Below are 27,967 nucleotides of genomic sequence, written 5' to 3' on the forward strand. Positions count from 1 at the left end.
CGCCTATATATACTATATATGTACATACGTATAAATATATACATACGTATACATATATATATACGTATACATATATACATACGTATACATATATATATACGTATACATATATACATACGTATACATACATATGCATATACATACATACATATGCATATATACATACATATATGCATATACATATACATATATACGTGCATATACATATACACACACATATATATACAAACATATACACATATATATACACATACATACACACATGTACATATATACACACATATACATATACACATATATATAAATGTACCACTGCAATAAACAACTACTCTCTCGCTCTCTGTCTTCAGGCTGCTGACAGCAGACGGAGATGACAGGAGTTTGGGGTCGTGCAAAGGTTGAGTACTCGTGGCGAACACCGGAATGTTGCGGAGGTCCGATTCCCCTAGCCAAGGCTTCCTGCTGACTGGGGAGGGACAGTTCAAAATAAGACACATAAAACAAGTCTTGTACTGTAACAATAGTCCATAGTGAGTTGTGTGGTCACATATTTAAAATGTGACTATTCTTTATATGTGAATGATGAGCAAATAAAGACGTTCTGGAAAACCTCAGAGTGTGTGTGTGTGTGTGTTTAGTCTGAAGCTCCAATCAGGCTGTGAAAGAGTTTAGACTGCAAATCCTTTTTAGGTGTTTTCATACATAACATATGACTTCATGCATTATGTGGCGTCCATGTAAGAGATACACCGCAGACAAAACACGTGTGGATTGTGAGATTATAACAACAGAACATATTGGTAAAGAAGGGATACATATTTGAGGTCATTTTTGTATGTATTACAGGTTGAATGCTAACTCACTGAATCTACTTTCAAAAGGATATGACAATGGGCTGACTGATTGATAAAATATAAACTATTTCATTATGAGAAGGCTACCCGAGTTCAATTCCACCCTCGGCCATCTCTGTGTGGAGTTTGCATGTTCTCCCCGTGCATGTGTGGGTTTTCTCCGGGTACTCCTGTTTCCTCCCACATTCCAAAAACCTGCTAGGTTAATTGGCCACTCCAAATTGTCCATAGGTATGAATGTGAGTGTGAATGGTTGTTTGTCTATATGTGCCCTGTGATTGGCCGGCCACCAGTCCAGGGTGTACCCCACCTCTTGCCCGAAGACAGCTGGGATAGGCTCCAGCACCCCGTGACCCTCGTGAAGATAAGCGGTAGAAAATGAATGAATGTCAGAAAGAGAAAAAAATGTATTACAAGAATAAAACCAAAAGAAGAAAATGAATATATTCATAATATTATAAGAAAAATATTTCAATACTGCATGATTAAAGTTGTAATATGCTGTATTGGCAAAACTGACTTTAATATTGAAATATATTTCTCATACTCTGCAACTTTTTGTCATACTCTTATACAAAGCTCTCGTTTTTTGTCTTGTCTAGGCTTTTATTTTTCTGTAACATTTTTTTGTTGTTGTTTTTCCAGGGAAATACTTTATCATTTTCCATGTGCCATCAAATTGCTGGAAGATTACAGCACTTACGAAGTGTCCAATCAGAATGGGTCAAAGATATTTAAAGATACTACATTTGTGTACGTCTCGCCCAAAGTCAGTTGGGATAGGCACCAGCATACCCCCGCGGGTATGGGCATAGGATAAGCAGCATAGAAAAGAAATGGATGGATGGAAATTTAAAGAGATATTAAATTCCAAGAATGTATTTCATGACCAGATATTGGTTTTTGCATACCATTTAATTGAAAGACAGATGTCAACATGTGTGTTGAAAGAACTATACAGTATTATAGTGAGGTAGTCGTTCGATGAGGGATAATGTTGCCACAGTGATCCGTCACTGCTTCACCGTCCTTGTACGCTTCATCTGTGTCTGTGTGTAATTGTGTGTCATTTAGTAGATCCCTTGCTGTCCCTGCAGCACATAAGCGTGACCTTCATTTATGATGCTGCAAACTCATGAAGAAAAACCCTGAACGGGCGCTGAACCGGCTCATGTGTGGGTGTGAGGTCTCACCTGCGTCAAAGGTCAAAGCAAGGGGCGGGAGTCTGCAGGGAGGTCCCGAAGGGTGTTGTGAAGCTCCTTGATCCTGATGCTTGCTCTGTCAGCCTCACTTGACGGGGAACTCGTCGCGCTGAGTCGGTGCCCCAGAGAGTCCAGAACACGTACCGCTTCACTGGCCAGACCGGCCTGAGCCGCCACCTGGCATCACATACACACACATTACATGCACAATCATCAGCCTGGTAGACACACACCAAACACACACACACCTCCAAAACCTTGGGAAACAGTACAGTACTTCCCTAGCCAATGGGGGACATCCATTATTTGGATTGTTAAATAATCAACACTACACTATTATTGCTACATTACAGAAGTATGTCAAGTTTAAAATAACTTATTAAGGAACATAAGCAGGGATGCACACATATCATGGTGCCACCAACTGTCAGTCGGAAAAGACCAAAGAGTTGGTTATCACGGTTATCACGGTTATAACACCTACACCTTGCCTATAGTCAAGCATGGAGGTGTGGAGTCATAGTCTGGTGCTGCACGAGGCACACGCTGTACTGAGAGACTACTCCCGAGTTGTATCGGGGTCATTTCTATACAACGTGAGGGCTGTACTCGCATTTGCGAGATCTGCTTATCATTCAAGCTTTCTAGTGAGAATACCAGAAAGAAATACAAAAAAAGGTGAGTTGTGGATTCCAACATTGTGTTAATGTTGTGGTAAAACAACCATATTCACTACATATACATTCATTCATTCATTCATTCATTCATTCATTTTCTACCGCTTTTCCTCATGAGGGTCGCAAGGGGTGCTGGAGCCTATCCCAGCTGTCTTTCGGCGAGAGGCGGGGTACACCCTAGGCTGGTCGCCAGCCAATCACAGGGCACATATACGTAGACAAACAACCATTCACACTCACATTCATACCTATGGACAATTTGGAGTCGCCAATTAACCTAGCATGTTTTTGGAATGTGGGAGGAAACCAGAATACCGGAGAAAAGCCACACATGCACAAAGAGAACATGCAAACTCCACACAGAGATGGCCGAGGGTGGAATTGAACCCTAATCTCCTATCTGTGTGGTCTGCGCACAAACTACTCGACGCCGTGCAGCTCCACTACATATACATATCCGTTAAAATAAAAATGAAAGTAGTTCATGAGTAACGAACCCACCCAAGTCGAACCACTACTCATCAATTCCTCCTACTGTATTTGTGTGTAACTTATCGTAAAGTGAGACAGATAGATAGAGTCATCCTCACCGTGTGCACAATCTCTGCAGAGACTCTCTGTGATTGTTGTGAGAAAACTGCAAAGTTGACCACAAGGTCGACAATCAATAATGGCGCCGCCGATGGCTGCCGAGTGCCCGGCGAAATGAGCGCCAGCAGACTGTGGAGCCGCTCCACTGGAAGAGGGGGCTGATGTGCAGGAGGGGGTGCTGAGACAAAGAGGTGGTGCAGGTGGTCTCGGGCTTCTGTAAGGTGGACCTGGAAGACGTAAAGGAAGGCGGGCTAATTACAAATCGGGTGTATGAGTAATTCACCGACAAAGGCCGCGGCCAGACGACAGCGTGTCTGCTGCATTATAGAAGGAGGCAGAGCAACAGGAGACAAGAGAGATGAAACTCCTGACCGAGAAATCAATACTTCATCCTCCTCTTCACCTCTCTGATAGGAGTCATCCATAATTTACTCTTTAATGTGCCCCCCCCCGCTCTGTTTGCTGGGTGCTGTTGAAAATATACTTTAATGGTCCGCCATCGTCATCCCATTGACCTACACCACGGTAGCTCATTGTCAAGACTGTTGGAATACGCTACGGACACATTAGCTTTCCTCTACTAGCAAATAAGCATCAATATGTGAGCTGCGACTCGATGCTTAGCAACGACCCGGAATTCCATTACCTCGGTCGACGTGTATTCTTCCATTGCACTTTGGCGTGTGTCTCTGTCAGTACAGTCAAGTGTCGGCTTGGAAGTCCCTATTCATGTCTACAGGTCAATAAATATACAAATTGCTATGATATGCTGTGATGTATCTAATGTGTAATCAAAAAGTGATGGAAATTCATTCATTCATTCATTTTCTACCGCTTTTCCTCACGAGGGTCGCAGGGGGTGCTGGAGCCTATCCCAGCTGTCTTCGGGCGAGAGGCGGGGTACACCCTGGACTGGTCGCCAGCCAATCACAGGGCACATATAGACAAACAACCATTCACACTCACATTCATACCTATGGACAATTTGGAGTAAAATGAAAAATAAATGCTGGAGACAGAATTACCAGTTGTACATCCCTGCAGTGCCCCCTGTTGGTGGGGTGGTGGTAAAAGGTCAGCAGCCACAGCAAGGGGTGCAAGTCCGGGAGCTCTGTGGTGACCAGGAGCTGCAGGGCCGCTTGCACCCAATGGGAACACTGAACCAGCAGGAACCAGGCCTCAAAGATGCTATGGGATGAACCCCACATAGGTAAGATACGTATATAGATAGATTGATAATGTCGTGACATAAAAGATAAAAACACGCATTTTCCTCTCTAACCTTCTGCTGGCACCTGCCTCCTCTTCTTCCTCTGTCAGTCTCCGTAATGAGCCACTCAGCCAGTTCAGGTGACGTCTCCGAGCCTCTCCTGGCACCTCTGCAAAGAACACCACAGTAAGACTCAAACTTGAGTGTTCTGCACTCAATTACCAGCAGCAAATGCAGCAAAATATACCCAATTTAAAAATAAAATGCAACTCCAATGCAAAAAATGTGAGCAGTTTAAACCATGAACCATAACTCCACCTACATGTTCATCTAGTGAGAGTCGTTCCAGAACGGTCACCTGTATATGACAATCTGTGCATCCAACAACACTGCAGCTCAGCTTCAGGCCAGACATGATAGTGGTTGTGTGTGTAATAGCAGTAATAGCAGTCTTGCATGTATTAGCCGTCTCAATCCGCAGAAAATCAGATGTTTTCTCTCATAACGTAACCGGAAATGATATTGCTTTCAGTTTTATACACACCACAATGTGAATGAACTGTTCAACTACGGGGCGTTCAGGTGTACCTAATACTTGGTGAGTTGGTCCAGGTCTTAACCCTCAGGCAGTCTTCTTTTCAGGGCATACAAATGGGGAATAAAAGTGTGAAAACTTCAGCCTATCAAACTTTATCATTTCTATTCACTCTGCAGTGAAGAACTGCCCTTCAGCACACACACATATAAATAAGTAGTAATCATTAACTTCTGGCCGTGCTCCAGTATTCCCAAATGGCACCATTCAGGTATTGTAAATCCTTCCTGTATACACATGCAGACCAGTCTGGCCACACATTGATAAGCAGCAGATTCACCTTTGCCACTAATAAACATGCCTACGCCGCCACACTGGAGATTGCTGATGTTCAAAAGGATGCATTATTTGGTAGGCACCGTTGGAAGGATAACAGCGCTCAGTAAGAAACGCATTGTCAAATGAACACACTACCTCAAAACTGAGCAGCAAAGCAGGTTGCACGTCATTTTTGTAATGACACAAACTCTGTACAAAGTTCACCGGTCTCATTAACTAGTATTGATGAGTGAAAACAAGCATGGTCATTCAAGGTGCAGCGGAAAGTGTCTTGTTTGCACACAGTTCAGACAATGCCATCCATTGAAAGATACAATAACCCAGTGTTTCACAACCTTTATTGAGCTAACACTGTAGCACATATTTTACATTGGGAAGATTTATGCGTTAATTACGCACCTTCTGCTATCTCGTGGAAGAACATTATTTTTGTTTTGCCTGTCTCTATACGGTGTTGGCGTAGATGAGCAAAATATCCATTATTTGTACTAAATAAATACACATTTTCGGACCAATTAACTGAAAGCAGACTAAAAGCACCACCACCGCCTATCACATGTTAGCAGTAGTGGTTCAAAAGACCGGATTGATGAAATAAATGTCTATATTTTTCAGTATTCCAAATAAAATTTGAAATCATAATAAAATTGTCGAAAATCAGATGACCACCGTGCAAAGAGGCGACCAACAATTTGTTGTTACAATAGAATAGACAGCTAACATTAGTAGCTAAACTTTGCCAAATCACTATCATCAACGTAACTCATGCACATACATAGCTTACATGCTCGGAACAGGAAAATAATGCTTAGTTGGAAAGTTAGCGCCCTCTAGCCAGCCCGCGTATCAGTTGCAAACGGTCCCTTTAAGTGAAATTGGATAATTTCCCACAAGGCACTTGATGATCTCTGATGGCACACCAATGTGTCGCGGCACAGCTGTTGGGTACCATTGCACTAACCTGAAGGCTGGGTCAAGAGCGGAAGCAGCAGATTTTTCGGGGACAGAGGGAAGAAGGCCTTCAAAGGTAAACGGACCTGAAAAGGACAGAAAATATGTGAATGCATAAATCACCCTCCGAGAGCTTGACAAATGACAGTCAGGATGGCGGGGCTGTGTTGCGGTGATGCACTGGCTGCTAAGTGTGTAATGTGGCGTGTAATTGGCTGGCATTTTCGTGCCGGTGTGACTGCGGCCAATAAGGTGACATGCAATCTAAGAATGCCGCCACTGCCATCTAGTGGTTAATAAAAAGGAGAACATATTGTGCTTCAAGGCGTACTCACCCGTGGATGTAACAGTGTCAGTTCCTGATAGAATCGGCTGGTAAACATTTGGATGAGAATCCTGATGTCTGGATTAGCCTCTCGCTTCTTCAGGAGGAATCTGGCAAATGCAAAACACACACCCGGCAACAGCTGTTGAAGTCGCTGCATTTGAAGTAGCAGCTCCGTCTACCTCTGCATGCATGTTAAAACACTACACTGCTTACAAAACTCATGCATATGTAATGCATTGGTAATTTCATACAGTGAGCAATTACTTTATGGTTTTTTTCCTATGCAGCATTTATAAGCATCCTTCTTTCATATGAAAACTTCATGGACACCATTTATCACAAAGTAGGATTTGTTATTAATTGTTTCAACAAACCTTTTACATAGTTTTTAATATTAGAGCCCTGTCGACATACAATAACACCCCTACAGTCACCTTTACACTCATATTATCCAATAGAGTAGATATAATCATAAAAATGGCCGGCCCATGTTATTATTATGATGATTAGTATGTTATTATTATGCCTAAGTGAATTCAAGCCTGCAATAAAAGTCAATCTGTCAAACAAGCGCTTATGCCGTTCACACAGACATCAGGGGCAAATACAAATACATACTACTCATTTATTTACCTCAAGTACAGAAAAGACAGGGCAATAATTGCAGAGAGGCTGTTATTTAACTCTAAACTAACCTTCATTATTTAACAATGATTTTGAGGGCATGAAAAAGCACAGCAGCAACAGAACCAATGCTGTAATAGCGCAAAGGAGCAAACTGATTGTAAAAACCAGTTGGGCAGGTGTAACACACATGAGATTGACAACTACAGCTTAGTAGCGACGTTTTAAAACGCACATAGAGGAGTTGATAAACATACTTCAGGAGGTTGCCTACAGCCACAGCTGATAATGCCAGTGTTTTTTGAGCCGGTGCAAATTGGGGACCACGGTGGTTGCTTGTATTTGTTGACCACGCATCTGAATTGAAGAGCGGCATTCATTTGGAGCAGTTACTGTATCTAACTTTAATAAACAGGCTTACCTGAAGATATCATTTGCCACCAAAAAGATGGCGGAGTGCTGGGCGCAGGCTTTCGGCTGCAACACAGAGGCACAGTAATCATTCTGTTGTTCAGTGTGTAACCTTGCTACAACAGCAACAGCCACTTTGATGGAAATACTGTACCGACCAGCAAGTTACATATACCGACCACTAGATGTCACTCTTACACCAACATTGTGCCTCATTCTCCCGTTTTTTCTCCCCCTCAAGTCATCGCCACATTTTGTAAGCTCTTCATGTGTTTTAGATTTAACACATTCTAAAAACGCCCCAGCACAAACACTTAACAGCTGCACTGCTCATGTCTGCCATCCCCTACATGTTGATGTGTCTCTTAATTTGAAATATTCACCATATATTCACACACCCCTGTCACAAAGACATGGTAGAGAAGCATGCTGCTTTGTATACAGGCCTCAAGGTGCAGTAGTGGGAACACATGCAAAAACACACATATGGTGCACTTACAGTTACTGTATTAACTTGTATACCGTACCATGTACAGTATGTACTACAACATCCTCCACATTACTTAGTTAGGAGAAACAGCCCCCCCAAGTGGATGACTGCTATTGCAACATCCCCGCCTTCATCCAATGTCTATCTGAGTTGTCCTGTCAGGCCAAAAGATGACATTGCAAGTAGAACAGCAACTGTAATTGAGAGGTTTTGCAAGCTTGCTTTGCACGCCAGTGTGAACTAAACTGTCATGGCTCCTGCTAGTGAAAACAGATGGGGCCTTTTAGCATCCGCCTCTATTACCTTACCACTAACACTTCAAGGAAGCTCAATTACAGCACGCAACAAACATCCTGTTTTTTTATGTTTGTTTCTGGCGGTTGGAAACCAGGAAGCGAAGGTTTATTGTTATTGGGCTCGAGTCTGAATAGACTGGGGAGAGATGGCACAAGGCGAAACGAGGAATGTCCGCCCTAATTTCAGGTTACCCAATTTGACAAAATTTGAAAAAAAAGTGATTGGGGGGGAAACACAAGCCAGTCTACGTGTTTTTGCCCATGCCTGTTTTATACACGGACACAACCGACATCCTTGAAACCTAAACCTAAAGTGAAACCTAAACGTTGCCTCCCAACCTCTTAACGACAGACTACACCAGATGTAATATCATAAGCCAAGCACTACACGTGTGTGTGTGTTTGTGTGTGTGTACACATGTGCATGTGAACCGCCAAAGTGATAGGGGGGAGAAAAAAAAAAGAGGTCAATCAGAGATGGATAAACAAATAGGTCCAGAAGAGAAGAGAGACATAAACATAAGGATTTTTCTCTCTTCCCTCTTATATACATATACGTATATACATATACGTATATACACACGCGCACACACGCATATAAATGGAAATATATATATCTCTTTAAGTTCTTTCCAACAAACCTCATTAGTAACTCATGCAAACAGAGGACGGCAATCAGGAGTGCAGTGTTCGTCATCTACACAGCAATCCATTTGATTTCATGGCTATAGAAACGTGAAACTTCAAAACTGTGCTGTTACCAAGTTCTGCACACCTCAAGTGGACCATCACTCTGGGTAAACAGTAGCAACATAGATGACAAGCTGTTTGGATAGGTTTACACAAGGAAAGTAAGATAGTAAACAAGGTAAAAGAATAGTACTATGAGAAGAAAAAGTCATAGAATTGAAGGAAAAAAAAGTCAAAATATGAGAAAAATTAAGTTGGCATTTGTAAAAAGAAATAATTTTACAAGATAAAGTCATAATGTTAACATGCAAAAATACCAGATAAAGCCATAATATTACAATAAAGTCATAATTTTTCAACAATAAAGTCAAGTGATGAATAAATGTGTCGAGATAAAGTTGCTCAATTTCACGAAAAAAACGTGAATCGTGTCCAAAAATTAAGTCATAATCTTATAATCATAAATGTATGAAGAAAGTTAGAATATTATTAAAGTCCTAATTTTATAGGAAAAAATCATAATAGGATGAGAATTCCATGGAAATATTGGGAGAATAACTCGTAATATTACAATAGTTTGTAATTTTAAACTAATTGAAGTAATGTAACAATAAAGTTGTAATTGTATGAGACTACATTAAAATTGGATAAGACAAAGTTATTATAAGCAGGAAAAGTTGGAAGTTATTAGAAGTCAGAATATCAGAATCATGACCCTATAAGAGTCATTTTATGATTATTTTATAATATTACAAGCCTGCTTTATTCTAGTCGCTTTACAACCTCCTTCTCATGTTTCACTTTTTTCTTAATCCTTTCAGTGTGGCCCTTCATAGTGTGTATCATTACCACAGTCAATGCATATCAGGAATTTGTGCATGTAAAACAGCGTTTATGTAGGAAAGCGTACATTTTCTCACAGCAATGCATACTTCCCCAGGACCTTAACAGAGAGCTGAATGACTTTGCCGCTCTTTGAACAGGGCATGATCTTTCCTTTGTGAAACAAGGAGAGGGGAAGAAGGAGGAGGACTCGAGTGATTTAGCCCAGACAATAAAGACTGTGTGGCACATGCCAAATGATGTGAGACGCACTTAGGAGCTGGCCAAATGATGTGAGACAAGCGCAAAGCAAATCCAAATATAGTGCACGTTAGCCAGGTGTCGGAAAAAAGGACTACCAAAAATAAATGGAAATTTAGCAAATATTGTTATAAAATGTAAAAAAAAAAAAAAAACAACAAGTTTAATACTGTATTAGTAATCGTGATTCCTGTATTCTGCACTGGGACAAATGAAGCAAAATGAGTAATGTCGCCAACATGACCCACCAGGAGTGACTGTGCTATTTGCTGCTGGAGCTGCTGCAGTGACGTCCCAGGAATGCCAAGGACAGTTGACTCCAGCAGACTGAGCACCGCTTCCTCCAGGCTGGGCAGGTTGCGATACCACAGGGTGACGACAGCCTGGTCCTCCAGTGACAAGCGACCGCTGAGAACATTAAAGTCATATTACACACACACACGCTCACATTGTATCACATTGTAAGTTGAACCATCTGCAAACCAGATGTTGAGGCGCAGGAAGGGATACTTTGAAGCAATCATAGTGTTTAACTAAAAAAGAAAAGGGCATAAAACATTTCCAAATGTATCTGTGTGTGGATTACCTGGAATAGGCAGAGCTTATAGCGCCATGGAAGCTATCAGTAAGAGCTGATTCTGCACATATCAATGGCCTCTGCAGTAAAGCTCCAATGAGAGGAGCAACTTCAGGGCAGGTAACCAAGGGGATGCAAGCCTCGGATATAGCCGCAATCCTGCTACACGAACACCTGCATACACACAGCCTTTTTATTAGGTACACTGTTTATACAGTACAAACTGAACTTGCCTCACACCCTTCTAACATCATTTCCCACCACACCATAGAAAGGCAGTTATGTTGGATCTGTATAGAAGGCTTACCGTAGGGACCCATCAAAGTTCATCAATTGTCACGATCAAAGCAGTTCAAGCAGAAGTAATTCTACACTTGATCAAACTTACTTAAGATTTGTCAGATCAAAACAGGAATGCTGCATAAGACTTCCAAATGCGATATTAGCGTCCACTTCACTCGTCCAATTTTTAAAAGTAGCAGCTTATAAGATGGAATTACGCATATGGTAAAAAACATAGCATATTTCTTAGCTGGCAGCTAGTTGCTTAATGACTGTGCTCCATTAATCACCATTATCTTAACATTAGCTTCAAAACTCCTTTTCTGTTGTTTGCTACCTTTGAGAAACGTTTTTTCCAGCCGGTCTGATTTGAGTCAATATGGTATTTTGCCTTACGCTTAAAAAAAACAAAAAAAAACCTCTTACCTCTGATTTGCGCCACCCAACAAACTGCAGGGTTTTTCAGTGTTTTCCTGCAACTGTGCCACCATCTGAATTATGGGAAAAGTTGCCAACACAGAACTTACTCCTTTTTTACATTTATGACTGAATAAGCTATCGACAAATCTCTATTTGAGAGTCTATCTATTATCTCTATTAACTCTGATATTTCACATTCTTAAAGTATGTTACATACAAAAAGTTAAACGATCACGGAGAAGGGTGAGGATTTTAAAAAAATAATTTAAACATGATCTACTGTACTTCAATAATAATAATAATAATAATCACAATACTCTCATTACCGTTCGTAATACTGTGTATTAACTCATTCAATCCTAGACAGTTTACCAAAGACAATCCCCACAGTACCGGCCATTTTAGACGATTTTGACTGATCTTTCTAGGTACACAGAATATTGTGTTCTATAGCTATACAGTCAGGGCTCTACGTTAAAAACAAAAATGACTTGCCCATGGGGAATCCTTAAGGTGAGAACTACTTGCCCCATGTAAAATGAAGACTGCCATAATGATATCATATATCAATATATGCTGATAATTCATCAGATAATAGTACTGATGCATTGTATTTGGAGGAATGTCTGAAAAATTGTGGAGATGTATGTTAACATGGCAAACCATGCCACCTTACATATGGTAGTCGTAGTAAGCAGTGATATTTATAAGTTGTGCACCACAATGAAACATTTGACACATTTGTGTACTAGTAAAGTGTTTTTAATCCAGAAAAAAATGCTCAATGGTCAAACAATAAGTTGTGAAGCAAAGGTGAGAAAAATACACAGAGAAATTGAACCGCTAGATTTTGTAGCTTGTGCAAAATCAGCACTTGGTATTGGATCTAATGGGTGGTGTTTCATTGTGACCACTTCAAATTGTCACAGCAATGTGATTCACTCACCTGTGCCATCATTTGATTTGCTGCCGCTAATAAAATACTTCTTTAGGAGGCACTGTTTCATCACTTTTTGGTGTTTTCCTTCAGAAGTTGTTGAAGAATTAGACGATGTTGGCAGGGACGCCATGATAGATGTTTTCCTAGTAAAACGATCGCTGATTGGTTGATCGCGAACAAGAACGGGTGTGGGTAAAACGCGGATTGTGGATTAAGGACCGCGGTCTAAATAAACGATTCTGATTGGTTAATTTCAAGATTTGCAAGGATTGGTTTGCAAATTACCACCGGAATTACGCAGTCCGTGTTTTACCAACACCCAACAAGAACCGCTTTAAAAAAAACTCTTGGCAGTACGGCATGCTTTAGCATGCCCGACGGGAATATTAATGATTGGATTGAATTGATTGATTGAACTATTTACAATTTTTACATTTGGAGTGAGTGTGCACTCCTCCAAGCTCTCCTTCTTCCTGTCATGTGTGACTTTTCCATTCACTTGATCCCTGCCGAGCTCTTATCAAATTCACTTTTGTTATGGCTTAAAATTGTTCATGTTCATGCATTCTTCTTTCTATTTCGGCTTTTCCCTTCAGGGGTCGCCACAACAAATCAACCGCCTCCATCCAACCCTGTCTTCTGCATCTGTTTGCCTACCAACTATCCTCATGTCCTCCTTCACTACATCCATAAACCTCCTCTTCGGCTTCATCTACGCCTCCTACCTGGCAGCATCCTTCTACCAATATATTCACCATCTCTCCTCTTGACATGTCCCAACCATCTCAGTCTGGCCTTTCTGACTTTATCTCCAAGGCCTCTAACATGTAACGTCCCTCTGATGTACTCCTTCCTGATCCTATCCATCCTGGTCACTCCCAATGAGAACACCAGCATCCTCATCTCTGCTACATCTAGTCCTGCTTCCTGTCTTTTCCTCAGTGGCACTGTCTTTAGACCAGGGGTCGGCAACCTTTATTATGAAAAGAGCCATTTCACCCCCTTGGTCACTAAAGAAAAATAGCCTGGAGCCGTAAAACATAGTATGTTTAAAACAAAATTGGAGGGAATTTGGGGGTATCAAAATAGTTCAGATAAGAAAAAATGAGTTGGAGTACTCTTGCTAGTATTATATTATATATAAACTAACATAAATATGTGTAAATTACTGTAAACTTACTTGATACCTGAAGTTTTAATGCCGCTGTTTTTAGATGATCTCTAATTTATTTTTTAGAATTGTCTAATAGCTCTGGGAAAGTATGAAAAGTATTTATAAAGTATTTTCCTACATGTTTACCTCTGAGAGAGAGAACTGAATAGCATCCTGTCTGCTCACCCTCGTGAGTCAGAACTCAGTCAGGATGCATTCATGGACTCACACAAAGTTGGAATTTTTAAAACTTATTACAAAGACGTGCATTTTCTTCACTCGGGTGTTAAAAAAAATATTCAAGCATTGCAAAGGGAGCCACAAGAAAGAGGCTAAAGAGCCACATGCGGCTCTAGAGCCGCGGGTTGCTGACCCCTGCTTTAGACCAAACAACATCGCTGGTCTCACCATGTGAATGTGGATATGAAATGTTCACGCATTAAAAAAAAGAAAAAAAACGTATCAATTGGTTGTTGCGATTGGGCGTTTGGGATTATAAAAACGTATAAATACGTCTTTGGTATTGAATGAGTTAATGCGCCACCGTCATGATAAAGAGAGTCATTATCTATTCTTTACCTTTCTGAGAACTTGGAGATGGTACTGTGTTGGCGACAGGCACAATTCTTTCAACAAAAGACTGGATGGGTTTGCATCGTCTTTGGTTGCAAGTTGGCACAAGACCTTCTGTTGAAGGGAAAACAAGACATGATGTGGAAAGTTATTTGGACCTTAAATAGTAAGCTAATTGGTTTCCGAAATCTAAGAATGAGGCTTTTGGCACCATTTGAAACACAAATGGGGGGTGGGGCATTCCAGGAGGTAAAAGAATGTATGGACTACATATGAGAAGGACCTTCAGATGTGAGCATTCTTCAATACAAAGGACCCCAGTGTTTTACAAGCATTTTTCAGAAGGGGCCTCATCACACACTGATAAAACAACACCAATAAAGTCAAGTGATTCTCAAGTGAAAAAGGCTGATGATGGTGATGAGGGGCCAAGGAAAGGAAATACAAGACTAAAAGTCTCTTTTTTGTGGCATGGTGTGTTCTTTGCGTTATTACACAAAATTGATAGCCTGCAGTATTCAGTGGTCAAAATGATTCGTAAACAACACTTTGGGTTGGTTCCCCAAGTTGGGCACTGATGTAACCATTGAAACATGAGTCTCTAAACCACCACATTAAAGTTACAGACTTGTTTAGGAAAGGCACTTTGTCAAAAAGGGCCTCTCATTTTGTTACAGCGCAATGTGACTTCAATGGGGCACAGTAACAAGCCCGCCACAAAAAGTGGACTTTGCGTATTTTTTTGGAGACAAAAGGGGGGATCATGGGGAAGGCAAAGCGAGAGACAAGTAAAATACTTGGGATGCCAGGCGGCCGAGAGTCAGTCCCGTGTGCGGTTTGTTTCTGCTTTTACCCTCCACGTCGTCTCACAAAACAAACCCCAATCACTACCATGTGAGCGCCGTCCATGACTTCCTTACAGTCAGTCCACACAAAAGACCATCACACTTCTCCCACACTTGGTTAGAAGGCATGGTGGGATTGGCTTTAGTGACGGATGAGAAAGTCAAATGAAGTCTGGTTAGACCATGAAGGAAAGGGTGTGGCCACCAGAAGGAGATGAAAGTCAGACCTACAATACGTTAAGACAAAAGTCATCTTTTGTTTCCAGAGATACATAAGCTTTATAATTCACATTTACACAGTACAGTGGAATCTCATATAGTTTCAACACAGTGCTGTATAGTAAAATATAAACAATCTGTTCCAGGGTTAAATTGTCATCGTCATAACTGTACAGGCAATACTGTATAACATTCTTAAATTAACCTTATATGAATGAATAACTAAATTAAACTAAAATAAATGAAAACTACTCATCCTTTCAGACATTAAACATTCTTAACCAGTCATACAAGCTTACAAAGAGGCTGGTGCATAAATTAAATATAACTATTATAATGACGCATAGTGTTGCAGAGGGAAAATGCAGAGGGACGGCTGCTGATTAAGTTTTTTTTGTTTTGTTTTGTTTTTACAAATCTTGCATACAACGAAATTTGAGTGCAACTTCACGGTGCATTTTGTAGAAGGTAAAAATAAGAATAAGGAAAAGGATTAAAATAAAACAAGGAACAACAATCTAAATATAAAAGTGGCAGGTGCGGTTCAAAATAAGTGTAAATATATGTACATCAAAAACAATAGCCTATACAATAACAAAATGTAGAATTGCAGTCAAAAACAATAACCTATACAGTGACAAGATGTAGAATTGCAGTAACCAAATGTGGAATTTCACACTACAATATTCCAAGTTTCACTTGGATGAATGAATGTTATTGCACATAAGTCCAGTATTGCACATTTGAAGCATTATTGTACATAACAGTGAGGTGTGTGTTTTAGTAGTGCAAATATACTAAGTAGTATGTTCATTTATGATTGTACAACTCATACAAGTCAAACTATACAGGATATACTGTAGTCAAAGAGGACATGGCACCCATGAAGGAAGACATACATTAAGTGTCCGTTTGATGTAGACCACTATTTTCACATCAAACACTAAGTATTCTACCCAGTGTGAGCTTAGAGTCAGAACACTGCAAAGCAACCACAGAGGCTCCAGGGAACGTCTGTGGTTCACCCGTTTGACTCACTAAAGAACACCGTCAGAGATTAAGCAATCAGCAGCCCTCTAATATAACACACTTTATTCATCATCTCCTCAAAGACTGTGCCATGCTTTTCCGCATAACTGTGTGGTCATCCTGCAAGGACGACACATAAGTCTGCTTTAAAACATCAGGCGACACACTCACACGCAGCGCTGACAGACACACAATGAGAAGGCAAAAATAATGTACACATGCAATCACATACATGTGGGCATCATAATGTGTAGCAGAAACACATTGAGTACGCAAACATGAGAGCATATTATACACTCCAAACCACTAGGGGGCGGTATATTACTATAAAGTTATAGCGATAAGGATGTTCCTCATTTTCTCATGTCAACAACTGATTCATTCTCTGCCATTCAATCATAGCACTAAATGATATGTCAGTGTTGAAAGAACGATGCTGCTCATTCATGAGTGACATCCATCAGGTGCCTCGTTACCGCCTCTTCAGGACCTACGTAGTACTACAAGACAAGATGGTCAGCGCTGGCTTGCTCCAGTGCTGAAAATGTAGCCGTTATGATAGAACAGTCACTAAAATATTAACTCATCTGCTACCAAAGACATATTTATACGTCTTTTACGTTTAGTTTTGTTTTTTTTGCGTGAGAGGCACAAAGAGGTGATAATAGAAGAGCGCATGTTTGCTGAAAAACTAACAATGTTTTACAGCTGATTATTAAAAAATGAAAAAAGGTAAAAACAAACTTTTTTTTAATGAAAGATGAGAGACTAATCATCAAAAACAATTAAAATCAATCAAAAACCTTTGAAAAATGGCTGGGATTGTATGAGTTTACATGTTTAATTCCATACTATAAAACACAGGCACATGTGCATGGGAGTGCCTTGAAACTGCCTTTCAAGGCAATGTACTGTTTTAATTAGCATGATGTTTTTATTTTTTAATCAAAAACACAAAGTTAATTTGATAAAAATGTGAAAGGTTCCACATCATACAGCATCAGCATTTGAACCCTGTTAAGTTCTATCTGCACTCTTTGCCTCCCTGGTGAGCCTTAAAACCACAGTAAAGTCAAAGAGTGGGTAGGACCACAATATAAATGCTAATCTTTCGCTGGTGAGGAAAAGGAAGTCAAATGGCTCATTTTAACTTGCTTTGAAAGTACGTTTGGGAGTTCAAGGAGAGAAAAAAAAGTCTAATTCATCCACCACTAGTAAAATCCAGATTTCGAGAAAAATGCATCTTTAAAATTTAACAGAAATTAAGGTGATGGCCACCACCGTCGAGTACAATGATGAAAAAAATTGAAAAATTCAATCGCAATTGCTTCATTTTTATTACCTACTGTATACATGGCAATATCTTTCCTGAGTAAAACGTCTCAAGCCAGGTCGTATTATATTCAAGGCAAGTGGTGGCGACATGGTGACTGAGCTTTTCTTTCACTCACTCATTATACACCATCCACCTGAAGAGATGCAACCACACTGTATATTTGAGTCAATACCGTCTGCTCATATATAGCAGCAAACCTGCATAGCATTTGTTAAAAGTGCTAAGAATCCATACCTGTATCCATTGGTTGGTCTTTCTTTCCAAAGCATTGGCTGGCTGCTCGGTGTGTAGTCCCCACAGACACTGGAAGATCAGCGCTCTGGTTTCATCTTTAAAGAGTAACATGGAGAAATACTGCAATGATGCGTACATTTGTTAATAGAGTTATGAAAAACTCACCATGAGCAGTAACCACTGGGTTCCAACAGAGACGGCCCACAAGCTGGCCAAGAGAAGGCATGTTTTTCATGGTCTCTGTCGTGGAGCCCTTGGGACAGGCAAAAGGACACCATCTATTGTAGCATGTTCAATAATATCCACTTCAATTCAATTCCTTGTATACAGGACCAAATCACGACAAAAGTCATCTTCAGGGATTTCTCATATGGATAGGGCACCGACATGAAGAAACCATGGAAGGAAGAAAGACTCGGTGTGAGTCTGCCATCATGGTCAAACTTTTCTTATCTTTGGAATCCGCAGTAATAATATTAATAATGGATGGGATTTATATAGCGCCTTTTTTCAAGGTACCCACAGTGCTTCACAGTGAAACCATTATTCATTCACTCCAGTCACACACCGGTGGTGCTAAACTCAAGCTGTAGCCTCAGCTGCCCTTGGGTAGACGTAGGAAAAACATGGCTGCCAATTAACACCTATGAGCTTCTCTGACCGCCACCAAACCTTAATTCAAATTTCTACACCATTGCGGGCAGCACTGAAGGCAAGGTGGTTTAAGTCAAGGGCACAACATCAGTGACGGGGATGGAGGAAGCAGGTTTGAACCACAAACCTTCCAGTTTTTGGGTGATCCAGCAATTTCAACAACACATCATCAAAAAAGATAAAACATCCCAATTCTACCTACTGGCCAATGCTGCCCCTTTCCTTTTTCTTTGTCCACTGAGGGTCACAGACTGAAAATTGAAAGGATGTTTGGGCCATTTCAGCCCAGTGGGAGGCCCGACGTTATGATAGGGGCTCCTGTGAACACGTTTCATCAATGACCCTTTAGGCGCCAAAAAATATATCATATATTTGGATCCTACTATGTCCAAAGGTTACATCTTGAAAATGGTTACAGATAAATGGATACTGTTAATGAGATAAATCATCAGTAGGACCAGTTTGTAATGGGAGTAAATTCACTCATCTAATTTTCATATGGTGACATCACCAGACCGGGAAATGGTCAGATCCCTGTCTCCATACCCAACAAGCTCATCAAAATGGACACGACCATCATCATCGTTTAGAGCAGGATATTGAACACTGCTGCTTTCTACGCAATTAGAAGTGTATTTCCTTCACCACATTCTCCCGCGGCTGTGGCTACTTCCATGTTTCGGTTATATTTACAGTTATTATATTCATATATTTATATCTATTATCATTATAAATAAGCTGCACAATGGAGAAGTGGGTAGCGCGCAAGCCTCACAGCTAGGAAACCCAAGTTCAATGGCACCCTCGGCCATCTGTGTGGAGTTCGCATGTTCTACCCGTGCATGCGTGGGTTTTCTCCGGGTACTCCGGTTTCCTCCCACATTCCAAAAACATGCACCCCCCGCAACCCTCGTGAGGTTAAGCGGTAGAAAATGAATGAATGAATGAATGATTATAAATAAGATTATGATATCATAATGTTTCTATATACCATAATATTTTGAATTTAGTCTCATATTATATATAACCTTTTCCCCAACCTAATTCTGCAAAAAATACCCCTTCATTTCTCATTCAGAAAACATTTTTACTTTAATATTTAATCTCGATGCTACTATAATGACATTATTTATCTTCACAATATCAAGAGTTTATTCTTATTAAATTATGACTGTTTTCTTGTTTTTCCTTCTAACTTTTCCTTCTAATATTCTGACTAATATTCCTTCTAATATTATGATTTTTCTATTTTTGCTGTTATTCGGGTTTTTTTGTTAAATTATATTTTTTAGAATGTGCCACAGGCCAATTAAAAAAAAACAGCCATGGTTCACAAATGGCCACCAGGCTGCACTTTGGATACCCTGCTCTCTGAGCCGAGGTTGTAATATATTCTCATGTGACATCAAGCATGTCCACTCAGATGCTGATGTTTTTCCAGGAAATGTTGGTCAAATTGTGAATTGCATGATTTCAAGGTCTGTGGAACTCTACAATCAACTTTACAACTACTATTAAAACTAATGATTGAATCATGAGGTATTATGAGTAGTAAAAGTAGCTAACCAAAACAGTATACAGTGCATCCGGAAAGTATTCACAGCGCTTCACTTTTTCTATATTTTGTCATGTTACAGCCTCATTCCAAACTGAATTAAATTCATCTCTTACCTCAAAATTCTACACAAAACACTCCATTATGACAATGTGAAAAAAGGTTTTTTTGACATGTTTTGAATTTATTAAAAATAGAAAACAAAAAAATCACATTTACATAAGTATTCACAGCCTTTGCTTAATACTTTGTTGATCCACCTTTGGCAGCAATTACAGCCTCAAGTCTTTTTGAATATGATCCCACAAGTTTAGCACACCTATCTTTAGGCAGTTTTGCCCATTCTTCTTTGCAATAAGTCTCAAGCTCCATCAGGTTGGATGGGAGACGTCTGTGCACAGCCATTTTCAGATCTCTCCAGAGATGTTCGATCGGATTCAAGTCTGGACTCTGGCTGGGCCACTCCAGGACATTCACGGAGTGGTTCTGAAGCCAATCTTTTGAGATCTTGGCTGTGTGCTAATGTCTACTGTCTATATGGTCAAGGTACATGACCAGTCTACTGAGGTCAAGAGCGCTCTGGAGCAGGTTTTCATCCAGGATATCTCTATATATTGCTGCATTCATTTTCCTTCTATCCTGACTAGTCTGCCAGTTCCTGCTGCTGAAAAACATCCCCACAGCATGATGCTGCCACCACCATGCTTCACTGTAGGGATGGTATTGGCCTGGTGATGAGCAGTGCCTGGTTTCCTCCAAACATGGCCTGGCATTCACACCAAAGAGTTCAATCTTTGTCTCATTAGACCAGAGAATTTTGTTTCTCATGGTCTGAGAGTCATTCAGGTGCTTTTTGGCAAATTCCAGACGGGCTGCCATGTTCCTTTTACTAAGGAGTGGCTTGCGTCTGGCCACTCTACCATACAGGCCTGATTGGTGGATTGCTGCAGAGATGGTTGTCCTTCTGGAAGGCTCTCCTCTCTCCACAGAGGAACGCTGGGGCTCTGACAGAGTGACCATCGGGGCCTTGGTCACCTCCCTGACTAAGGCCCTTCTTCCCCGATCGCTCTGGGCCGGCCAGCTCTAGGAAGAGTCCTGGTGGTTCCAAACGTCTTCCATTTACGAATAATGGAGGCCACTGTGCTCATTGGGACCTTCAAAGCAGCAGAAATTTTTCTGTATCCTTCCCCAGATTTGTGCCTCAAGACAATCCTGTCTCGCAGGTCTACAGACAGTTCTTTTGACTTCATGCTTGGTGTTTGTGCTCTGACATGTACAGTCAACTGTGGGACCTTATATAGACAGGTGTGTGCCTTTCCAAATCATGTCCAATCAACTGAATTTACTGCAGGTGGACTCCAATTAAGCTGTAGAAAGATCTCAAGGATGATCAGTGGAAAAAAGATGCACCTGAGCTCAATTTTGAGCTTCATGGCAAAGGCTGTGAAAACTTATATAAATGTGATTTTTTTGTTTTCTATTTTTAATAAATTCAAAACATGTCAAAAAAACCTTTTTTCACATTGTCATAATGGAGCATTTTGTGTAGAATTTTGAGGTAAGAGATGAATTTAATTCAGTTTGGAATGAGGCTGTAACATGACAAAATGTAGAAAAAGTGAAGCACTGTGAATACTTTCCGGATGCTCTACGAATAGAAACAAACATACTGTACATTAAGCACTGTGCTTTTAATAAAACCAACACTGCTTCACCCAGCAGCCTGCTAAAGTTTGTAGGAAATTTTAAAATCACTTGACAGCATTTGAGAATTTTAGAAACATTTATTGTGACCTCTCCGAAATACAAACACCACCATAAAATAGCTAAACCAAGCGGTAATCGACAGCATTAGAAGCATGTCTGCACATGTGCTCCTACAGCATCGCCAAGCCTGTGTACAGTGTTACCTGATTAACCCATATCAAAACCTGTATCGTATGCTTGAACTCTTGAGTTAATTAGGTTCAACAGCACAGCTTTGTTGCAGCAGAAGCCCACACGCTGCAATTGGACATATGCAAGTGTAATTGAGGCAAGGTGCGGTTGCTCAAGCAGAGAGAAACTCAAGAATGGGCCTCAAGTGTTGACAGGGAGCGAAAGAGCTCTCGTACGATCCATTCAGCTGCCTTTTTGAGATACCTTCCATACGTTCCTTGGTGGCCTTCAAAAAAATGGCTGACTGGGTGTGCAGGCACATCATCTTGTTCATCACTCATCATTAGAAAAATAAAACAAGGAAGAATTAGAAGAAGACTTTACCTGTGTTGACAACTGAGAACGTATGGACATGCTCCATAGCCTCTATCAGGCTTACAGCAAAGCAAAACATTAGCAGATAAAGTGCAAAATCAGAAGTCATGTACGCTATATACATGTTGACTAAGTCACAGTTTTACAGTATTTCATAGTTATTGCATGGTTAATTCTGATAGAATCTCGAATCGTCTCTCACTAAGAGATTTACATCCCTAATAGCCAAGTGTGTCCAAAAACTGTTGTGTGATCCGTTTTGGTCAAAAGACTTGCATGGTTTGGTCTACTGCCGCCCCAAGGTAAAATATTTGTATAGAGTTATCTGTTTTAGGTGGAAATGCCTCGATAAAGAGCTCTATAGGGGTTCCCCATTAAAGAACAACAATTATACGACAAAAGAGGGGGACCATACTAGGAGGACAGGAGGGTTTAAAATGTGAATTATGCCTAATTTGGTCTTCAAAGCAGCAAATGTTTAGGTAGCTTTAGGCCTGTGTGTTAAAAGAGCATCAAACAAACAAGACTTGACTCAAAGTGAGATCACCATTAATGGGAAGCAGAGTGGCGATACAGTAGGTGGGCTTCTCTTAAAGGGCCCCCCCTGCCAACAGCATGATGTGATCCAGAGCTACAGTATGTGAGTGCACATTGATGATGATGATTATGCACCTGCAAATGGTCATCTACATGTCAAAGACATCACATGGAAAATACATAGCATATCAATGCCTTGCTGACATTTGTTGCTAATGTAAAAAAGCTTGCGTCTTTGATTGTAGACAGACAGGGGACAGGTTTCTAGATGTCTTTGGCTAATTTAGAATGAAGGACGCACATAAATCAAGCAAGCTAAACTACTTGCTGTTCTTCTATGCATTAGGGATGCTGTCAGGTGTACGGTATTGAATTTTTGGCATAGCAAATGTCAGGCAAAACTTGACACCAAGGTATTTCCTGAGCGATGACTCTTTCTTTTTCAACGCTGGACATTTGGGACACAAGCCACAAGAAAGTAGTTAAGTCATCAAGGGATGCAGAGTGCTGCCAAGAAGCAGGCTATCCTCAGCTGGTCTATGACTTCAGGGCCGGTAAAAGGGATTTCAGTCCAATTAAATTATACCAGCTTTCTTTCCCTTTTTTTTCATATATTTCAAACCCTATCCTTCGTTTTCCACACCTCTACATGACGTATGCCTGGAGTCATGCAAAATGACTTGAAGATGGAAAGTTTTTTTTTTTTTTTTACAGATACTCGTCAATTTAAGTAAATTTAAGTAAATTTAAGTTGAGTTACACCAGTTTATTGTAATGATCCGCATATCAAAATTGTATCATTTTATGTTTTATGTCTATTGACATCTATTATTAATGATAAGCAAGTCCTGATCATTGTACTGTCCCCACAGGCGCATCCCCTGGCCATCGATGAATCGATTAAGGCACTTAAGTAAAGAGTTTGGCTTCTCAGAACAATATCAGTTCAAAAGGGTAATACGTCTTTATACGCACATGTAAACGTTTTAAGGAGTTTTCTAGCAGTTGTGGTGTTACCATCCCTGAAATATCAGTCCTGCACCCTCTCCTGCCTGATACCTCGAATCCCGAGGTTGCTGGAGCTCATCTGGGGATACAATTGGTTAGCACTGTGGGTCCCAGCGCGGCTATTACCTGACAAACCCAACATTGCAGAGCTGCCAGCCAGACATAGGCAACCTCTGCAGAGCACAAAGCAGCCTCTGTTGGCCTCAGAACGCTGGACTCACTGTTCATGGTCTAGCATGGACAGAGGCTGGGAGTGTGTGTACTAGTGTTTGTCGTCATTAATCTGACGGCCATTTGGCTGCTGAACCAATTGATAATTTATCTCGGTAGGTTGACAAGTGTATAAGGGATGGTTGTATGACTGAACCAGCAATAGCTGTTAGAGTGTTCCATACTTACCACGTTGGTGATGTGTGTAAGAAGTCTCTGGAGGAAATCCCTCAGTCTGCTCAAGTGAAAGCAGGCATCTTTACAAGCGTCAGCTTCACCCCAGCATTTCACTTTGTCCAGCCAGAACTGTATTTCTGTTTGCTGGAGTTGGACCCCTGGCTGAGCCATGGCTCTGTTTGTATGAGAGAAACAATTCTCATGATTACATAGAGAGGTTGGAAGCTGCGTCTTGTCTTGTGGCTTCACGCAGAACAGGGAAAGGCGCTACGAGTAATTCACATGGCTTTAATCACGCTTTAATCACAATGTAATAAGATTTTGCTGAATCTTGTACAAAGCAAAACAATCATCTCTCAATACAAACTAGCCCTGCACAAAAAAAAATCACAATCTTGAATCACACAAACATGCAATCTAATGGAGAAATCACGATTATGTTATGCTAGGAGTCCACTAAGCCGGCGCCAGTTGGTGCCAGTTCACGCAAAAGATTATGTGATTCATGTGTAGTGGCTCGCTGTGGCGCTGAATTAATGTTCGCTCGGGATGTTGCCGTTATTCGGCGCCTTGGCGAGCCGCTACACACCAATCACAATCACAGCGCAAACTGGCACCAACTGGCGCCGGCCCAGTGGACTCCTAGTATCATTAGCGCAACTTGGCTTGCGCCATTACATTCCAGTGAATTCCAATAGGCGGATTGTTTGCGACATTTGGTTCCACTTGGTGAACGAAGGTTTTTAAACATTTTGAAATTTTCTTGCTGCCAAACTCTTTTTTTTTTTGCCAAACTGCCAAATTTTTGCCGCCGTTACGGGCCACCACGAGCCAGTTGGGAGACAGTTTTAGCCACTGCATGCCACAGCAAATTGCATTGCCGCAAACTGGCACCAACTGACGCCAGCCCAGTGGACTCTTAGCATAAGTGCAACAGTGGCTTGCACTACTTGTCCCCATTTTTTTTTTTATTCACTTCACCTTTATTTTAGCAGGTAAGATCAACTGAGAACTGCTTCTCATTTACAATGATGACCTGTCAAGAGCCCCCCCAACATAAAGTAAAAACAAAACATATAAAGGAATCCACAATACAACCATACGATCAATGAGGACAAAAATTTAAGTAAAAAGACAACATACTTGATTGCTATTGTACATCTAGACCAGTTTCTGTTTAAACAGGTGGAGTGATAGAAGTCACTCAGCTAAACTAAAGGAATTTTGGCTGTTGAAAGAGACAGCATAATGATGTCACTAGATGTCAGGTGATAATTATTATGGGAAAGGTGCAAGAGGTTGATATTGATATTGAGGTATTTCTCCTTGCAGAGTCTTATAGACATAAAAAACAGTGATGAAGTCGCCGAATGTGGAGGACATTTCTACTAAATAACTGTCACACAAGTGTAAAAATAAAATACAGTATAAACCAATTCAAGCTTTGAGGACAAGTGAGTAATTGAGTTTGAGGACGCTTTAAGGAAGACTTAATGAATGTTAACCACTATACATTCAAACTCCATGCTGAAGGTTTTTCTAGCGACGTTTGAGTCATGGTTTTCCGAAACACTTTCCTCATTGTACAATGTTTTTGAGACTCCATTGCAGTGTAAACCCAAAGATGAATTGTGTTGGAGTGGTTTGTCTGGAGTAAAGCAACAAGTAAAAGAGAAATTAACATGTAAAAGCCATATCGAGTACATACGCACATCGGCTTGCTTTACATGGTTGTGACAAGCTAGTTTCTTAGACGGCAAAACAAACTCTAACTTACCTGTAAATGACGCTTAAATCTATTTAAATCTCGTCAAAGCGGAAGATTTATACTATATATATGTAAATATATAGTGCTGTAGTTGTATGTTTAATTTCGTTTTCGTTTTCCGTACGACTGGATTTCCCTCTTTTCACCAAGTTCCGCGTTCGGAAGAATGCGATTGGCTGATGATGAACATCGACGTAATATATCTGTGAGCGCAAGTGGTGATGGGAAATGTAGTGGAATATACTGTAGGTAGCAAGCACAAGCCTCATTTGCATTATTGCATTATTATTCGTATCATAATCATGAAAGTGGATTTTCCTGCATGACACATTCATGAAACTGAAATAATGGTAGTATGGTATGCCTTTTGTGGATGTTTAATTGCATTTGTGTTTTCTTTAAAAACTACACATACTGTTTAACACATTTGTTGCATTCACAACACCTTTCAAATACAGTGACAAATATTTGATCAATTGATCATTTTATGTCTTTCCTATTGACTTCCGATTACTGCTGACTGTCCTTACCCTCTCTCTGCAGTGTTGATGCAGCAGACTCCTAGGTTGCCCCAAGTTGCCAAGGAAACATCATTATAAAAGTGACTGGTCTATGCTTATTTTCACAGGGGAAAAACTGTACTTTACACATCTGTACATAATAAAATACCGGTTATTGTTATGCCGCATGGTATCAATAAGAGCATATTTGCATCGGACCTCCACTAGAATAGACCTGGAACTGCCACTCATTCATTTAATCAGTGTACATCCTGTATACACTTACACTGTGAAGACACGTGCTTTGCATTAGGCCAATAGAGGTCATGGAAACACAAACACATATTCATCCATCAATCTATCAGCCCTCTTTGTCCATAATTACACACTTCCTGCCCCGAAAGCCCCCTTTTTCCACCATTCTTCACATTCTTCTTTGTGAATTGGTTTTGGTTTGCATCGTTAAGGGCAGAACACCCAGCCTGTTTCTGAAATGAATGAATTCAGTCTGATTAGCCAAGAGATGTTAATCGCTGTGTAGTAAAACAAAAATAAAGTAAAAGTACTCACCTAGACAATAGGGAAGGTGTTTGCAGAGCAATAGTGTCCTCAAGTGGCTTTAAATAGGTACTGCTGTAATTATGTAAGCTTTGTTACAGATATCTATCTGTTGTTATGTAATTTAATTCATGTTGTGTTGTGTTGTGTTATGCGGACAGTGTGAAGTCTTGGATGAGCTCCTTGAGTCGTATGAGATTATACTCCATGTATTCATTTTTGGGTGGTGTTGACTCCGACTGAGGCTCCACATGGGGTCCTGAGTACTCCCACCATCTCCCGCCCTTAGCCCTGGTCCTCATTAGGCAACTGTCATGGTGCCAGAATCAATAAGCACAGATGAGAAATCCAATAAAATGTCATATGGCTTAGATCATTAGTAAATTCCATTGTGTTAGGGCTGGTCATACGATAAGGCTTTTTACATAGTAATACTTCTTTATTTGATGACTCACTTTGCATGCATCCACACCTTGTAACTGTATGACACAAGTGTGAAAAAGACTGCACATCACATGTTTGAGCTGAGCAATGCAGATGCATGGCGCTGGAGTCACATCAGTGACAAATTAATGTAGGCTGCAATTGGGCTGGGACGAAAAAAAGCAAAATAGCGATGGTACAGTATCATTACAACATCCATTATCAATCTTACCGCCAGCAATTGCTTTGTGTTATTATTATATGTACGTATGCTTAGCTATATACTTTAATTTAATCATTATTATTATTATTTATTTTTGCACTTGACCATTAAGCATGTTCGTATGTTACTTAAAACTTTGTTTTATGATTATATGACAGTTGCTAAACAGATGACATGCATGATAATTATCGGACCATTCATTCATTCATTCA

The 27,967-nt window shown here is 40.5% G+C and overlaps 2 protein-coding genes across 3 annotated transcripts in view; one reads left to right on the forward strand and one right to left on the reverse strand.

Moving 5' to 3' along the window:
• The window catches only part of aopep (aminopeptidase O (putative)), an 89,226-nt gene extending 88,612 nt beyond the window's left edge, over positions 1 to 614 (forward strand). For both annotated transcript variants that reach the window (XM_078789597.1, XM_058069790.2), the window contains one exon: positions 351 to 614. The gene's annotated coding sequence lies outside the window, so the exon portion shown is untranslated. The remainder of the gene's footprint in view (positions 1 to 350) is intronic.
• fancc (FA complementation group C) lies at positions 281 to 26,208 on the reverse strand. Its single transcript, XM_058069792.2, has 16 exons — positions 26,061 to 26,208; positions 24,296 to 24,458; positions 18,055 to 18,142; positions 17,890 to 17,984; positions 14,233 to 14,340; positions 11,567 to 11,631; positions 10,868 to 11,032; positions 10,530 to 10,689; positions 7,733 to 7,788; positions 6,695 to 6,794; positions 6,370 to 6,445; positions 4,607 to 4,703; positions 4,350 to 4,512; positions 3,324 to 3,551; positions 2,048 to 2,233; positions 281 to 466 (listed from the first exon to the last, which is right to left on the reverse strand). Exons 2-15 carry the CDS (start codon positions 24,452 to 24,454, stop codon positions 2,060 to 2,062), a joined length of 1,734 nt encoding a protein of 577 aa, XP_057925775.2. The 5' UTR covers positions 24,455 to 24,458; positions 26,061 to 26,208; the 3' UTR covers positions 281 to 466; positions 2,048 to 2,059.
• Positions 26,209 to 27,967: the final 1,759 nt, after the last annotated feature.

The sequence above is a fragment of the Doryrhamphus excisus genome, linkage group LG3 (genome assembly GCF_037039965.1).
Source record: "Doryrhamphus excisus strain RoL-2023G ecotype Guam linkage group LG3, RoL_Dexc_Guam_v1.1, whole genome shotgun sequence".
NCBI classification, from domain to species: domain Eukaryota; kingdom Metazoa; phylum Chordata; class Actinopteri; order Syngnathiformes; family Syngnathidae; genus Doryrhamphus; species Doryrhamphus excisus.

Coding starts and splice junctions, on each gene's coding strand:
- fancc (XM_058069792.2), bottom strand. CDS start 24,454: ATGGCTCAGCCAGGGGTCCAACTCCAGCAAACAGAAATACAGTTCTGG. Junction 6,795..7,732: donor GTGGCAAATGATATCTTCAG/GTAAGCCTGTTT, acceptor TGCATTTGCCAG/ATTCCTCCTGAAGAAGCGAG. Junction 6,446..6,694: donor TGACACTGTTACATCCACGG/GTGAGTACGCCT, acceptor TGTCCTTTTCAG/GTCCGTTTACCTTTGAAGGC.